The 18,247-nt window shown below is 45.6% G+C and overlaps 1 protein-coding gene across 1 annotated transcript in view; it reads left to right on the forward strand.

Annotated features, from left to right (window-relative positions):
* The window catches only part of LOC139409578 (solute carrier organic anion transporter family member 2A1-like), a 56,966-nt gene extending 38,731 nt beyond the window's left edge, over nt 1–18,235 (forward strand). The window contains exons 7-14 of the mRNA XM_071154942.1: nt 1,013–1,085; nt 1,457–1,621; nt 7,281–7,476; nt 10,719–10,866; nt 12,399–12,574; nt 14,218–14,282; nt 15,931–16,051; nt 16,252–18,235. Of these exons, the coding sequence (XP_071011043.1) occupies nt 1,013–1,085; nt 1,457–1,621; nt 7,281–7,476; nt 10,719–10,866; nt 12,399–12,574; nt 14,218–14,282; nt 15,931–16,051; nt 16,252–16,372 (1,065 nt within the window). The 3' untranslated portion in view covers nt 16,373–18,235. The remainder of the gene's footprint in view (nt 1–1,012; nt 1,086–1,456; nt 1,622–7,280; nt 7,477–10,718; nt 10,867–12,398; nt 12,575–14,217; nt 14,283–15,930; nt 16,052–16,251) is intronic.
* Nucleotides 18,236–18,247: the final 12 nt, after the last annotated feature.

Consider the following 18,247-nt stretch of genomic DNA (forward strand, 5'->3'; position numbering starts at 1 on the left):
AGGTACAGGGATTGGACTGCTGAGGACTGGGGTAAAGTAATTTTCTCTGATGAATCCCCTTTCCGATTGTTTGGGGCTTCCGGAAAAAAGCTTATCCGGAGAAGACAAGGTGAGCGCTACCATCAGTCCTGTGTCATGCCAACAGTAAAGCATCCTGAGACCATTCATGTGTGGGGTTGCTTCTCAGCCAAGGGAGTGGGCTCACTCACAATTTTGCCTAAGAACACAGCCATGAATAAAGAATGGTACCAACACATCCTCCGAGAGCAACTTCTCCCAACCATCCAGGAACAGTTTGGTGACGAACAATGCCTATACCAGCATGATGGAGCATCTTGCCACAAGGCAAAAGTGATAACTAAGTGGCTCGGGGAACAAAACATTGATATTTTGGGTCCTTGGCCAGGAAACTCCCCAGACCTTAATCCCATTGAGAACTTGTGGTCAATCCTCAAGAGGCGGGTGGACAAACAAAAACCCACAAATTCTGACAAACTCCAAGTATTGATTATGCAAGAATGGGCTGCCATCAGTCAGGATGTGGCCCAGAAGTTAATTGACAGCATGCCAGGGTGGATTGCAGATATCTTGAAGAAGAAGGGTCAACACTGCAAATATTGACTCTTTGCATCAACTTCATGTAATTGTCAATAAAAGCCTTTGACACTTATAAAATGCTTGTAATTATACTTCAGTATTCCATAGTAACATCTGACAAAAATATCTAAAGACACTGAAGCAGCAAACTTTGTGGAAATTAATATTTGTGTCATTGTCAAAACTTTGGCCACGACTGTAGTGTCCTGTCCAGGGGGCGTACTCGTATATATCAAGACTCTCTCTCTCTCTGTCTCTCTGTCTCTCTATAAAACATTTTGAATAATGAAATAAAAACTGCTTCTCTTTTGCTTTCGTCACCCCTCTGAAACTATTTGTTTTCCAAAATAAAAGCTCAAATTATGCATGCGTTGTTTCTGCCATACTTAAACCTGAATGTATTATTTCCTTGCAGAGTGGAACTGAAGCTGCCATTCAGAATGAAGAATCCAAAAAGCCAGACTTCTCAATGCTTGATTTCCTGAAGAGTAAGTCCTCTACACACACACACACACACACACACACACACACACACACACACACACACACACACACACACACACCAGCCATTGGCTGATCGACTAACACATTTGTAAATATTGCTGACAGGCATGATTACAACAACACCGCTCAACCTTTCCATTGCTAGGAGATGTAGTCACTGTTGTTTGTTCTGGTCCCTCTGACCATTGTTTTGAGAAACTTGTTTCACACTTGAATTTTACACTTGTATTGTGTGTTTTATAGGAGTTCACAGTCTGGTAGCTACAGTATTTCTTAGTGAACTGACTAATTTATTTGTGTACATCTGTGTGTGTGTTTATGTGTCTGTCTGTCCTCTCTGTTCCTCTCACCCCAGTGTTCCCCAGGCTGTTTGTACGTCTCCTCCTCAGTCCCCTGTTCCTGCTGTTGGTTCTGTCTCAGTGCTGTTTCTCTTCAGTCATCGCTGGCCTCGCCACCTTCCTCACCAAGTTCCTGGAGAGACAGTACAGTACGACCACCGCTTACAGCAACCTGCTCATAGGTCAGTACAGTACCACTGTCTGCTCATAGGTCAGTACAGTACCACTGTCTGCTCATAGGTCAATACAGTACAACTGCCTGCTCATAGGTCAGTACAGTACCACTGTCTGCTCATAGGTCAGTACAGTTCCACTGCCTCCTCATAGGTCAGTACAGTTCCACTGCCTCCTCATAGGTCAGTACAGTTCCACTGCCTCCTCATAGGTCAGTACAGTTCCACTGCCTCCTCATAGGTCAGTACAGTTCCACTGCCTCCTCATAGGTCAGTACAGTTCCACTGCCTCCTCATAGGTCAGTACAGTTCCACTGCCTCCTCATAGGTCAGTACAGTTCCACTGCCTCCTCATAGGTCAGTACAACACACACAACGGACGTACATTTAACCTTTATCTAACTAGACAAGTCAGTTAAGAACAAATTATTATTTACAATGACGGCCTAACCCGGGCCAAACCCGGACGACGCTGGGCCAATTGTGCGCCTTCCTATGGGACTCCCAATCACGGCCGGATGTGATACAGCCTGGATTCAAACCAAGGACTGTAGTGACACCTCTTGCAGTGCGTTTAGACCACTGCGCCACTCGGGAGCACAACATACTCACCACACAGACAAACAGAGAGACACACATTTTAAATACTTTATTCGAATCCACAAAGTCACATGACTGTTGAGAAGGATTCACACATGGATATATGGAAACATAAAAGGACCCCTCTTCTCCAGACAGCAAGGCTGCCTACGACAGCTGACAGAGCAGTGCCTCGTTAGCTGCTTTGTCCTACGCAGGCCTGCGTACACACACACACACACACACACACACACACTATATTGAACAGAGAAACCATAAATACGATAAAGAGGTCAATCGAAACTCGACCAAAACAATGTGGGGGAAACATCTTGAATCTCCTCATTTCTTCCCAGCTAAATTAATCTACATTTTAGGCCATTTTTTTATACGTTTGATTCACACTATTTTGAGGTAACAATCGGAGTATAATGTATGGATGGATGTCAACCCCAACACATGTCATTGTCACCAATCAACTGCATTGCAGTTAAATAAAAATATATAAAAAAAAGACTGACTACCTCCTCCTCTGATTTTGTGTATGCTAGCTATGCTAATCAGTTAACATTTAGCAGTCAGTTCTTCTAGACATGAAAAATAAACAACTTCTAAATGTAAAGCAGCAAAAAAACAGACAAATATATCCAAAACAAGACTCCAGTAACCACATGGTGGATCTGTTACATAAATCATGACGGATTTTTACAAATATCCACTTTGTTAAATCAGATTTGTTGAATGTGCTCCAATCTGAGCAATGGAACGGTCTGCGTTCAATCAAACCCCTTCACCACATCTTTGTGGAGCAGATGAAATAGGGGTACAACTGAATGCATTCTGCATTTATCCCAAGTCCTCTGAGTCAGAGAGGGGGGGGGGGGGATGTTGCCTTAATCAACATCCACATCTTCGGCGCCTGGGGAACAGTGTGTTAACTGCCAACGCTCTAACCACTAGGCTTCCTGCCGCCCCAACGCTCTAACCACTAGGCTTCCTGCAGCCCCAACACTCTAACCACTAGGCTACCTGCCGCCCCAACGCTCTAACCACTAGGCTACCTGCCTCCTCTACACTGTAACCACTAGGCTACCTGCCTCCTCTACACTCTAACCACTAGGCTACCTGCAGCCCCTACACTCTAACCACTAGGCTTCCTGCCGCCCCAACGCTCTAACCACTAGGCTTCCTGCAGCCCCAACACTCTAACCACTAGGCTTCCTGCCGCCCCAACGCTCTAACCACTAGGCTACCTGCCTCCTCTACACTCTAACCACTAGGCTACCTGCCTCCTCTACACTCTAACCACTAGGCTACCTGCCGCCCCTACACTCTAACCACTAGGCTACCTGCCGCCCCATAGATCAATGATGTATGTGTTTCCTTATTGATCCACTATGTGAAACAGATTAAGTATGGTGAATCTGATCCTACTCGCTCTTTACCCTACTCTACGGCTGGTATTGATAGTTGGCATGGGTTACAGTTGGCATGGGTTACAGTTGGCATGGGTTACAGTTGGCATGGAGATGAAGACACAGATCTCTGTTCTTCACTTGGGCTTGTTATGATAATGGTTTACGTCAAAGAGTTTAACGTACTGTAGTTGTGGATGAATGACGACTGTTGTGGTGTTGAAAAGGCTGTCTAAGGATGCTGGTAGAGAGTGAGCTTTGACCGTATTATATCTGGTGTCTAGTCCTGTCTCAGCATTCATCTATGTGTATTTACTGTGGGATCAGCAGTATAGTCTGGGACAGAGGTGGCACCACAGGCACGACAGTTACCACAGGCATCACAGTTACCACAGGCACCACAGGTTCAAAAGTGGTGTGTAAAAATGCATTATTGTCTTTTTTGGGGCCTGGAGTTTTTCCTGATCTCATGACCTGTTCAGGTATATAATTATTACAACATATTATTATTATATATATATATATATATATATAGCTTCCCTTTTCATCTGTCCTATGACTATATGGCTTTGGGGTGTGAATTGGAAAACACTCCTGGCCTAAGGTGGACTCCTGGCCCTAACCCTTCAAACTACCACGTGTTCACAGTATCTGTGTAGACCGCTCTGTGACGGAAGTTGTAGAATCTGTACTTATGCACTACAAACATTTGTGAATAATCACCAGCAGTGGAAATAATATGCCAACATTACCGGACTAACAAACTGACTGACTAACCTTTCCAGGAACAGTATGCCTTGGGTAGAAGCAACAGATAATTTCATACTCTTTATCCTGTGCCAAACACATTTATTCAGTTGAGTCTACGTTATTAACGTTAGCTGCTGGCTACATGATTGCATCAATCTGGCCAGCTAATGTTAGCCAGCTAGCTATCTAGCTACTTTACTAAAGCTAACGTTAGTAGTTTTGTGAGCTAGCTGTAGATTGGATCAATCTAGCTAGTTTTAGAGGACGGCTAAACTGCTTTTATTAACACATACAGTGCCTTCAGAAAGTATTCATACCCCATGACGTATTCCACATTTTGTTGAGTCACAGCTGTGTTTGAAAGTTACTGCTCGACTGAGGGACCTTACAGATAATTGTATGTGTGCAGAGATGAGGTAGTCGTTCAAAAAAAAATCATGTTTAACACTGTTATTGCTTACGGAGTGAGTCCATTTTTACTCCTGAAATGATTTAGGATTGCCATAACAAAGGGGATGAATACTTATTGACTCAAGACGTTTCAGCTTTTCATTTTAATTTTGAAAACATGATTACCATGGCTTGCGAAAGTATTCACCCCCTTGGCATTTTTCCTATTTTGTTGCTTTAAAAACTGTAATTATAAAATATTTTTTGGGGGGGGTTGTATAATTTGATTTACATAACATACCTACCACTTTGAAGTTTGAAACAATTGTGAAACAAACAAGAAATAAAACAAGAAAACAGAAAGCTTGAGCGTGCATAAATATTCCCCCCCCCCCAAGTCAATACTTTCTAGAGACTGCTTTTGCAGCAATTACAGCTGCAAGTCTCTTGGGGTATGTCTCTATAAGCTTGGCACATCTAGTCATTGGGATTTTTGCCCATTCTTCAAGGCAAAACTGTTCCAGCTCCTTCAAGTTGGATGGGTTCCACAGGTGTACAGCAATCTTTAAGGCATACCACAGATTCTCAATTGGATTGAGGTCTGGGCTTTGACTAGGCCATTCCAAGTCATTTAAATGTTTCCTCTTAAACCACTCGAGTGTTGCTTTAGCAGTATGCTTAGGGTCATTGTCCTGCTGGAAGACTGAAACAGATTTCCCTAAAAAATATCCCTGTATTTAGCGCCATCCATCATTCCTTCAATTCTGACCAGTTTCCCAGTCCCTGCCGATGAAAAACAGCATGATGCTGTCACCACCATGCTTCACTGTAGGGATGGTTTTCTCGGGGTGATGAGAGGTGTTGGGTTTGCGCCAGACATAGTGTTTTCCTTGATGGCCAAAAAGCTAAATTTTAGTCTCATCTGACCAGAGTACCTTCTTCCATATGTTTGGGGAGTCTCCCACATGCCTTTTGGCGAACACCAAACGTGTTTGCTTCTTTTTTTCTTTAAGCAATGGCTTTTTTTCTGGCCACTCTTTCGTAAATCCCAGCTCTGTGGAGTGTACGGCTTAAAGTGGTCCTATGGACAGATACTCCAATCTCCGTTGTGGAGTTTTGCAGCTCCTTCAGGGTTATCTTTGGTCTCGTTGTTGCCTCTCTGATTAATGCCCTCCTTGCCTGGTCTGTGAGTTTTGGTGGGCGACCCTCTCTTGACAGGTTTGTTGTGGTGCCATATTCTTTCCATTTTTTAAAAATGGATTTAATGGTGCTCCGTGGGATGTTCAAAGTTTCTGATATTTTTTTATAACCCAACCCTGATCTGTACTTCCCCACAACTTTGTCCCTGACCTGTTTGGAGAGCTCCTTGGTCTTCATGGTGCCGCTTGCTTACTGGTGCCCCTTGCTTAGTGGTGTTGGAAACTCTGGGGCTTTTCAGAACAGGTGTATATATACTGAGATCACGTGACACTTAGCACACAGGTGGACTTTATTTAACTAATTATGTGACTTCTGAAGGCAATTGGTTGTACCAGATCTTATTTAGGGGCTTTATAGCAAAGGGGGTACATATGCACTCACCACTTTTCAGGTTTTATTTGTTTGTTTTTACATTTCACTTCACCAACTGGGACTATTTTGTGTATGTCCATTACATGAAATCCAAATAAAAATCCATTGAAAAACGCCAAGGGGGATGAAAACTTTAGCAAGGCACTGTACACTTTGAATTGCTGGGGTATTGTGTGTAGGCCAATGACAAAAAGAAACGTGTGAAATCCCAGGCTGTATTCACTAGACCAAAACAACGGGGCTGAAATTGGCGGAGGTACTAAACGTCAACTTGTTCAGTAAGAGACAAGAGCCTTCTTATCCATTGCAATTTTATTTCCATGTTTTTTTTTCTATGACGTGAACTAATAAATGTCTGGTAAACGCGTTTGGTGCTGCTGCTTTTGGAAAATGGTACGGCGGCACCATAACGGATTGAAAAGTATTGGGGCAAATGCTGTCTGGCCACACGTTTTCAGCTCTGATCTGGGTATATTCAGTGTTTTTTTTTTTTTTTTTTACCTAAGCAAGTCAGTTAAGAACAAATTCTTATTTTCAATGACGGCCTAGGAACAGTGGTTTAACTGCCTGTTCACGGGCAGAATGACAGATTTTGTACCTTGTCAGCTCGGGGATTTGAACTTGCAACCTTCCGGTTACTAGTCCAACGCTCTAACTAGGCTACCCTGCCGCCGGTATCAGTCTCTGTAACATTCCACTCCTTGTACTCTGTGTCTTGTACAATGTAATAGCTGATCATAGACTGGCAACCAGGCTAGCGTTTGTATGCCTGAGACAATTAAGTTGATCGTATCTTCTAGTGAAGACAAATCAGCTCGCTATGCACTCTTTCATACTATCTCTGTCTTTGTAGTTCTGTATGTAGAGATCGATACAGATACAAAGAGACAGTATACAGATACATACTGTGGAGAAAGTTTTGAAATCTATTCTGCTCTCAAAAATCTTGTCTTCTCCCTCAGGTGCGGTGAACCTTCCGTCCGTTGCCGTGGGGATGCTGGTGGGCGGAGTCATCATGAAGAGGACCGGTCTCTCTCTGAAGACCATCCCTCGTTTTTCTGTCGCCATGCTCACCATCTCTGTCCTCCTCATCATCCCTCTCTTCTTCATGGGCTGCCCCACACAGAGGGTGGCGGAGGTCAACTACACACCCCATGGGTGAGTCAGAGAAGGGATCTGCATCTTTGCCAAACAGTTACATATTTGGAGGGCCTTGTCCTGGTTGTTTGGACCATGTAGCACTGACCGATTGGGCCATGTAGCTCTGGTTGATTGGGCTGTGTCCTGGTTGATTGGGCCATGTCCTGGTTGATTGGGCCATGTCCTGGTGGATTGGGCCGTGTCCTGGTGGATTGGGCCATGTCCTGGTGGATTGGGTCGTGTAGCTCTGGTTGATTGGGACATGTAGCTCTGGTTGATTGGGCTGTGTCCTGGTTGATTGGGCCGTGTCCTGGTTGATTGGGCCATGTCCTGGTGGATTGGGCCGTGTCCTGGTGGATTGGGCCATGTCCTGGTGGATTGGGTCGTGTAGCTCTGGTTGATTGGGCCATGTAGCTCTGGTTGATTGGGCTGTGTCCTGGTGGATTGGGCCGTGTCCTGGTGGATTGGGCTGTGTCCTGGTGGATTGGGCCATGTCCTGGTGGATTGGGTCGTGTAGCTCTGGTTGATTGGGCCATGTAGCTCTGGTTGATTGGGCTGTGTCCTGGTGGATTGGGCCGTGTCCTGGTGGATTGGGCTGTGTCCTGGTTGATTGGGCCGTGTCCTGGTGGATTGGGCCGTGTCCTGGTGGATTGGGCCGTGTCCTGGTTGATTGGGCTGTGTCCTGGTTGATTGGGCTGTGTCCTGGTTGATTGGGCTGTGTCTTGGTGGATTGGGCCGTGTCCTGGTGGATTGGGCCGTGTCCTGGTTGATTGGGCCATGTCCTGGTTGATTGGGCCGTGTCCTGGTTGATTGGGCCGTGTCTTGGTGGATTGGGCCGTGTCCTGGTTGATTGGGCCATGTCCTGGTTGATTGGGCCATGTCCTGGTGGATTAGGCCGTGTCCTGGTTGATTGGGCCATGTCCTGGTTGATTGGGCCGTGTCCTGGTTGTTTGGACCATGTAGCACTGACCGATTGGGCCATGTAGCACTGGTTGATTGGGCCATGTCCTGGTTGATTGGGCTGTGTCCTGGTGGATTAGGCCGTGTCCTGGTTGATTGGGCCGTGTCTTGGTGGATTAGGCCGTGTCCTGGTTGATTGGGCTGTGTCTTGGTGGATTGGGCCGTGTCCTGGTTGATTGGGCCGTGTCTTGGTGGATTGGGCCGTGTCCTGGTGGATTGGGCCGTGTCCTGGTTGATTGGGCCATGTCCTGGTGGATTGGGCCGTGTCCTGGTTGATTGGGCCATGTAGCACTGGTTGATTGGGCTCTGTCCTGGTTGATTGGGCTGTGTCCTGGTGGATTGGGCCGTGTCCTGGTGGATTGGGCCATGTCCTGGTGGATTGGGCCGTGTCCTGGTTGATTGGGCCATGTCCTGGTGGATTGGGCCGTGTCCTGGTTGATTGGGCCATGTCCTGGTGGATTGGGCCGTGTCCTGGTTGATTGGGCCATGTCCTGGTGGATTGGGCCGTGTCCTGGTTGATTGGGCCATGTCCTGGTGGATTGGGCCGTGTCCTGGTTGATTGGGCCATGTAGCACTGGTTGATTGGGCCGTGTCCTGGTGGATTGGGCCGTGTCCTGGTGGATTGGGCCGTGTCCTGGTGGATTGGGCCATGTCCTGGTGGATTGGGCCGTGTCCTGGTTGATTGGGCCATGTCCTGGTGGATTGGGCCGTGTCCTGGTTGATTGGGCCATGTCCTGGTGGATTTGGCCGTGTCCTGGTGGATTGGGCCGTGTCCTGGTTGATTGGGCCATGTCCTGGTGGATTGGGCCGTGTCCTGGTTGATTGGGCCATGTCCTGGTTGATTGGGCCATGTCCTGGTGGATTGGGCCGTGTCCTGGTGGATTGGGCCGTGTCCTGGTTGATTGGGCCATGTAGCACTGGTTGATTGTGCTGTGTCCTGGTTGATTGGGCCGTGTCCTGGTTGATTGGGCCGTGTCCTGGTGGATTGGGCCGTGTCCTGGTTGATTGGGCCATGTCCTGGTGGATTGGGCCGTGTCCTGGTGGATTGGGCCGTGTCCTGGTTGATTGGGCCATGGAACCCTGGTTGATTGGGCCATGGAACCCTGGTTGATTGGGCCGTGTCCTGGTGGATTGGGCCGTGTCCTGGTTGATTGGGCCATGGACCCTGGTTGATTGGGCCGTGTCCTGGTGGATTGGGCCGTGTCCTGGTTGATTGGGCCATGGAACCCTGGTTGATTGGGCCCTGTGCTGGCTGATTGGGCTGTTGTTGATGTGTATGTTAATTGTAGTTTGTCATTTTGGGGAGGCTGTATTACTGTCTCTGTAGTTTTGACAGTTGATATTTTGAAGGTGTTTAAAAACATGGAGTTCTAGGGAGGTCATGAGGACTAGAAGACAGAAGCATTTTAATTATTTGTACCAAAAATAAGAGTTTGGTGAAACACTTGCACAAGCCCCATCAGTTACATTATTGTCCGGTCTTGAGGACAATTAACTTAATTTAGCTTACCTTTTGATATTGCACAAGCAAACATACGGAGCCTTGTGAACCGTGTAGAAGACACCGTTAATTAACTAGCCACTTGTGGACACTAAGACAAGGCTACTGTTTGGAGCTGTGCCACTGGTGAACCCAAACAACTAGAGATGTTGTTACTACAGTACAACACCAAACAGAGACTAATGAACAACATATAACATTAACAGGAACCCTGGTCTTTACCCCATAACCCCATATATCGGTTGTCTTCTGTTATGTGGTTTGGCACTGAGCTCTACTGATGAACTTAACTCACCCAGAGCTCTACTGATGAACTTAACTCACCCAGAGCTCTACTGATGAACTTAACTCACCCAGAGCTCTACTGATGAACTTAACTCACCCAGAGCTCTACTGATGAACTTAACTCCACCCAGAGCTCTACTGATGAACTTAACTCACCCAGAACTCTACTGATGAACTTAACTCACCCAGAGCTCTACTGATGAACTTAACTCACCCAGAGCTCTACTGATGAACTTAACTCCACCCTGAACTCTGCTGCGATCTCATAACCCTTATATAAACATGGAAATGCCCTTTTCACACTATTGAGCTGAGCCGAGCTGAACCAAGCCTAGCTAGCCTTGTACTCATCTGGCCTGCTTAGACATTCACCACAGTTCCTGGAACCGTGCTGGAAAGGTCCATATGAAAAGACAATATCTGAGCCAGCTCAGCACAATAATGCAGATATCGGGTATAACTCTATTGTGACACACTAAACCATTCTCTAAACATCTTCTCCCCCCCCCTACAGGTTTCTGGCCACCTGTTATTCCAACTGCTCCTGTCCTGCTGACTCCTTTAACCCAGTGTGTGGATCAGACAACACTGAGTACCTGTCTCCCTGCCACGCAGGCTGCAAGGAGTACACCAAAGACCCCAAGAACAAATTCAGGGTTCTGGTAGGTGGCCATTTAATCTCAGGCTTCTGATGAGTGCACATTTATCTGCTTTGATTTGCATAAAAGACACGTCAGAATGAAGTTAGGGAAGTAGTGTGGCATGACTGAACAAATGGTAATGTTACAGATGTAGGGTCTTAATTTGATCATCCAGTAAATGTCCTGTACAGCAGGAAATGCAAACGTGTAGTCAGTCGTGTAGAGTACTACTTAAGTCATTTTTTGGGGGTAACTGTACTTTACATTACTATTTATATTTTTGACAACTTTAACTTCACTACATTCCTAAATAAAATAATGTACTTTTTTACTCCGTACATTTTCCCCTGACACCCAAAAGTACTCGTTTCATTTTGAATGTTTAGCAGGACAGGAAAATGTTCTAATTCACACACGTATCAAGAGAACATCCCTGGTCATCTCTACTGCCTCTGATCTAGGCGGACTCACTAAACACATACTTTGTTTGTAAATGATGTCTGAGTGTTGAAGTGTGCCCCATGGCTAGCCGTAAATTAAGAAAACAAGAAATGGTGCCATCTTTATTGCTTAATATGCGGAATTTTAAATGATTTATACTTTTACGTTTGATACTTAAGTATATTAAAAACCAAAAACTTTTGGACTTTTACTCAAGTATTATTTTACTGGGTGACTTTCACTTGAGTCATTTTCTATCAAGGTATCTTTACTTCTACTAGAGTATGTCTCCACCGCTGATTGTAGCGTCATCAAGGTTTATAAAAGCCTGATTGTAGCGTATTCAAGGTTTATAAAAGCTTCTAAAGTTTCCCCTTAAAAGATGTCAGACTTGATTTGCCTTAACAAAAAAATGCATCAAACCCCTTACAAAAATTTCCATTAATTATAATCCACAAAATAATTCACATTTTCCTGTTACCGCCATGTCCTGGTATTCTCCTACTGTAAGAAACTGGTCTAATTAAGATCCTACATCTGTACGGTGTAAATCTTCAACCGTTTAAACTGATTAAACCCAGTTTAGGAGAGTGTATTGGTCAGCAAAGGCAGCCAGCCAGACATGGCGCTATGTGTCTGACTGTGTGCTACAGTCTCTACCTACAGTACAGGGACACGATATGGATGGTTAACAATCAATGGGCCAGTCCAATCCATCTGTAATCGGCCCTGGGACACAGGAAGTGTTTTAAGTGGAGTTAAACCACTTGTAGATGTTGCAGTAGTAGTGTAATCCACAAGCAGGAGGACTGTGGCAAGGCTAATAGTTATATTGACTCGACTTGGTGTATATAATAGTCAATGCATGGCCATTATGTTGACTAGTTGAATTAGTTAGACTTCAATTCAGACCAAGAGTTAACTGTAATTACAGTACTTTCAAATCAGTATAGGTTATCGATCGTTCACAATTTAGCCGTTGTCTTAATGAAAACAAGTCATTTTGTACATTTTGCTTCTTGAATCTGAGAAATGTATGGCATACTTGTATATGTTGTCTATCTTTATATATTGACAATGGTGTCTTCTGTGTTCTTCTTCTTCTGGTGTAGAAGTACACAGACTGTATCTGTATAGCTTACAGCCAGGGTGGTGGTGGGGGTACTGCCCGCCCCGGTCCTTGCCCCAACCAATGTCCTCACTTCCTGCTTCCTGTCATGTTCCTCATCTCTCTGGCCGGGTTGATCGCCTCCCTAACACACAACCCCATCTATATGATGGTCCTCAGGTAACCTCCCTAACACACAACCCCATCTATATGATGGTCCTCCCTCTCTAACACACAACCCCATCTATATGATGGTCCTCAGGTAACCTCCCTAACACACAACCCCATCTATATGATGGTCCTCCCTCCCTAACACACAACCCCATCTATATGATGGTCCTCCCTCTCTAATACACAACCCTATCTATATGATGGTCCTCCCTCCCTAACACACAACCCCATCTATATGATGGTCCTCCCTCCCTAACACACAACCCCATCTATATGATGGTCCTCCCTCTCTAATACACAACCCCATCTATATGATGGTCCTCAGGTAACCTCTCTAACACACAACCCCATCTATATGATGATCCTTCCTCCCTAACACACAACCCCATCTATATGATGGTCCTCCCTCTCTAAAACACAACCCCATCTATATGATGGTCCTCCCTCCCTAACACACAACCCCATCTATATGATGGTCCTCCCTCCCTAACACACAACCCTATCTATATGATGGTCCTCCCTCCCTAACACACAACCCCATCTATATGATGGTCCTCCCTCCCTAACACACAACCCCATCTATATGATGGTCCTCAGGTAACCTCCCTAACACACAACCCCATCTATATGATGGTCCTCCCTCCCTAACACACAACCCCATCTATATGATGGTCCTCCCTCCCTAACACACAACCCCATCTATATGATGGTCCTCCCTCCCTAACACACAACCCCATCTATATGATGGTCCTCCCTCCCTAACACACAACCCCATCTATATGATGGTCCTCCCTCCCTAACACACAACCCCATCTATATGATGGTCCTCCCTCCCTAACACACAACCCCATCTATATGATGGTCCTCAGGTAACCTCTCTAACACACAACCCCATCTATATGATGGTCCTCCCTCCCTAACACACAACCCCATCTATATGATGGTCCTCAGGTAACCTCCCTAACACACAACCCCATCTATATGATGGTCCTCAGGTAACCTCCCTAACACACAACCCCATCTATATGATGGTCCTCAGGTAAACTCCCTAACACACAACCCCATCTATATGATGGTCCTCAGGTAACCTCCCTAACACACAACCCCATCTATATGATGGTCCTCAGGTAACCTCCCTAACACACAACCCCATCTATATGATGGTCCTCAGGTAACCTCCCTAACACACAACCCCATCTATATGATGGTCCTCAGGTAACCTCCCTAACACACAACCCCATCTATATGATGGTCCTCAGGTAACCTCCCTAACACACAACCCCATCTATATGATGGTCCTCCCTCCCTAACACACAACCCCATCTATATGATGGTCCTCCCTCCCTAACACACACCCCCATCTATATGATGGTCCTCAGGTAACCTCTCTAACACACAACCCGTCTAAATGATGAAATATATTTTGATTTGTTTAACATGATTCCATATGTGTTAATTCATAGTTTTGATGTATTCATTATTATTCTACAATGTAGAACAGTACAAATAAAGAAAAACCCTTGAATGAGTCGGTGTGTCCAAACTTTTGACCGGTAGTGAATATGATGGTCCTCAGCTAAATAATGGCTGGATAAAGTGTCATTTCAGTTAATTGTTCATTATAATTCATTACTTTGCTTGAATTGTTTCAGAACTGTTCCCCATGAAGATAAATCCTTTGCCATAGGAGTCCAGTTTTTGCTCATGAGAGTGCTTGGTAAGTATACTCTTTTATCTTCTTCACATAGACAGATGTTCCTAAAGCAATACACAATGGAATACAATGATATATCAAATCCACCGCTCCAGGATATGACCCGTCTTCCAGGATATGACCCGTTTTCCAGGATATGACCCGTCTTCCAGGATATGACCCGTCTTCCAGGATATGACCCGTCTTCCAGGATATGACCCGTCTTCTAGGATATGACCCGTCTTCTAGGATATGACGGGTCATATCCTTGAAGACGGGTCATATCCTAGAAGACCTAGGATATTACCCGTCTTCAAGGATATGACCCGTCTTCTAGGATATGACCCGTCTTCTAGGATATGACCCGTCTTCAAGGATATGACCCGTCTTCAAGGATATGACCCGTCTTCTAGGATATGACTCGTCTTCTAGGATATGACGCGTCTTCTAGGATATGACCCGTCTTCTAGGATATGACCAGTCTTCAAGGATATGACCCGTCTTCAAGGATATGACCCGTCTTCTAGGATATGACCCGTCTTCAAGGATATGACCCGTCTTCTAGGATATGACCCGTCTTCAAGGATATGACCCGTCTTCAAGGATATGACCCGTCTTCTAGGATATGACCCGTCTTCTAGGATATGACCCGTCTTCTAGGATATGACCCGTCTTCTAGGTTATGACCCGTCTTCTAGGATATGACCCGTCTTCTAGGATATGACCCGTCTTCTAGGATGTGACCCGTCTTCTAGGATATGACCCGTCTTCTAGGATATGACCCGTCTTTAAGGATATGACCCGTCTTCTAGGATATGACCCGTCTTCCAGGATATGACCCGTCTTCTAGGATATGACCCGTCTTCCAGGATATGACCCGTCTTCTAGGATATGACCCGTCTTCTAGGATATGACCCGTCTTCTAGGATATGACCCGTATTTAAGGATATGACCCGTCTTCTAGGATATGACCCGTCTCCTAGGATATAACCCGTTTTCTAGGATATGACCCGTCTTCCAGGATATGACCCGTCTTCTAGAATATGACCCGTCTTCCAGGATATGACCCGTCTTCTAGGATATGACCCGTCTTCTAGGATATGACCCATCTTCTAGGATATGACCCATCTTCTAGGATATGACCCGTCTTCCAGGATATGACCCGTTTCCAGGATATGACCCGTCTTCCAGGATATGACCCGTCTTCTAGGATATGACCCGTGTTCTAGGATATGACCCGTCTTCTAGGATATGACCCGTCTTCTAGGATATGACCCGTCTTCCAGGATATGACCCGTCTTCCAGGATATGACCCGTCTTCCCGGATATGACCCGTTTCCAGGATATGACCCGTCTTCCAGGATATGACCCGTCTTCTAGGATATGACCCGTCTTCTAGGATATGACCCGTCTTCTAGGATATGACCCGCCTTCTAGGATATGACCCGCCTTCTAGGATATGACCCTGCCTTATCATCCGTCAATGCAGTGTTACAGTGCCCTCTAGTGGATTACAACTATATTGAAATGCCGTTATTTTCTATGAACAGTGTTAATGTTTAGAGTTACGTCTTATTGTATTATAATAGCCTGGTTACCAGCCCCATTCCGCATGGCCATCCTCAGCTCCTGTATATAATGTTATGTATTGTGTGATCCTCCTCTATTCTAGCCTGGTTACCAGCCCCAGCCCTGTTCGGCATTGTCATCGACAGCTCCTGTATTTGGTGGAAACAAGCCTGTGGCAACCGGCTGGGCTGTGGTTACTATGACAATAACATCCTGAGGAACAGGTAAGAATGCAACTATTGTCATGCCTCAGTTATACAAGTGAGAATGATTCATTCATTAATGTATTGGTTGATTGATTGGTGATTGGTTGATTGATTGGTGATTGGTTGGTTGACTGGATTGGTTGGTTGACTGGATTGGTTGACTGGATTGGCATGCTATAAACTAGCTCTAACCCTCCTGCCTTATCGTATCTCTGCAGGTACCTGGGCCTGCAGGTGGGCTTCAAGGTGATGGGGATCTTCCTGCTTGGGGTGGTGGGCTGGAAGGTCCTGAGGACCAGGGAGTACAGCCTGGAGAAGAGGCCTGATGGACCACTCTGATCTGGGATACGACTGACCTCCTGGCTCCCTACTCCGTTCTCTCTCTCGTCTCACTTTAAAGAGTAGTCTCAGGTTGTTCCTTTCAACAGTCTGCTGTGGTGTTCTGTCTGAATGTGCTCTCCTTTACCCACCTGATCCACCTAACCTGTCTCACATGAGAGAAGTGACTCACCTATCAACTGCCAGTGGGCAAAGTCCAGTATGCCTTTCAACCATAGAATGTTTCAACGGTCTGCTTAAAGTATTCTCAAACCCAGCTGATCCTCCTGTTAGTAACCTCAGCACTGTTCTCTAACCCAGCTGATCCTCCTGTTAGTAACCCTCAGCACTGTTCTCTAACCCAGCTGATCCTCCTGTTAGTAACCTCAGCACTGTTCTCTAACCCAGCTGATCCTCCTGTTAGTAACCTCAGCACTGTTCTCAAACCCAGCTGATCCTCCTGTTAGTAACCTCAGCACTGTTCTCAAACGCAGCTGATCCTCCTGTTAGTAACCTCAGCACTGTTCTCAAACCCAGCTGATCCTCCTGTTAGTAACCTCAGCACTGTTCTCTAACCCAGCTGATCCTCCTGTTAGTAACCTCAGCACTGTTCTCTAACCCAGCTGATCCTCCTGTTAGTAACCTCAGCACTGTTCTCTAACCCAGCTGATCCTCCTGTTAGTAACCTCAGCACTGTTCTCTAACCCAGCTGATCCTCCTGTTAGTAACCTCAGCACTGTTCTCTAACCCAGCTGATCCTCCTGTTAGTAACCCTCAGCACTGTTCTCTAACCCAGCTGATCCTCCTGTTAGTAACCTCAGCACTGTTCTCTAACCCAGCTGATCCTCCTGTTAGTAACCTCAGCACTGTTCTCTAACCCAGCTGATCCTCCTGTTAGTACCCTCAGCACTGTTCTCTAACCCAGCTGATCCTCCTGTTAGTAACCTCAGCACTGTTCTCTAACCCAGCTGATCCTCCTGTTAGTACCCTCAGCACTGTTCTCTAACCCAGCTGATCCTCCTGTTAGTAACCTCAGCACTGTTCTCTAACCCAGCTGATCCTCCTGTTAGTAACCTCAGCACTGTTCTCTAAGGGGGTCAGTATCCCTACATGGGGAAGGGGGTCAGGATCCCTACATGGGGAAGGGGGTCAGTATCCCTACATGGGGAAGGGGGTCAGGATCCCTACATGGGGAAGGGGGTCAGTATCCCTACATGGGGAAGGGGGTCAGTATCCCTACATGGGGAAGGGGGTCAGTATCCCTACATGGGGAAGGGGGTCAGGATCCCTACATGGGGAAGGGGGTCAGTATCCCTACATGGGGAAGGGGGTCAGGATCCCTACATGGGGAAGGGGGTCAGTATCCCTACATGGGGAAGGGGGTCAGGATCCCTACATGGGGAAGGGGGGTCAGTAGCAGTGAAAGGTGTTGATTTTAGATCATTTTGAAGGACGAAACGTAGTCTTTGGATGCACATTGAAAACTGTACACTTGCTGTTATCCCAGGGATGTTGTTCATTCAGGTTTCTAGTTGCAGTAGACAACAAAGTTAAAGCTAGCTTAATATTTAAGTTTGTCTTTAACACAGAGGCATTTTGGTGAGTGACATTATAGAGACTTTGAGTTTTTGTTTGAGATGTTTAAAAACGTATTTTTTTTTACACAGAATAGTAATTTTATATGATCAATATCTCATCAGCTTTAATCACAATAATATGCTATGCATCAAATATCAATTGCACTGTTTAAATAATTGTTTACTTGTTGAAATAAAATGCCAATACAATATGATTAGTTTTGGATAATCTTAGTTTGCGTGCCTTATATGCAGCAATAAATACTTGTAACTTCTGTAAATAATAAAAATGTTTGTTTATATTGTCTAATTGTTATAT

The sequence above is a fragment of the Oncorhynchus clarkii genome, chromosome 5, assembly GCF_045791955.1.
Source record: "Oncorhynchus clarkii lewisi isolate Uvic-CL-2024 chromosome 5, UVic_Ocla_1.0, whole genome shotgun sequence".
In the NCBI taxonomy this organism is placed as follows: Eukaryota; Metazoa; Chordata; class Actinopteri; order Salmoniformes; family Salmonidae; genus Oncorhynchus; species Oncorhynchus clarkii.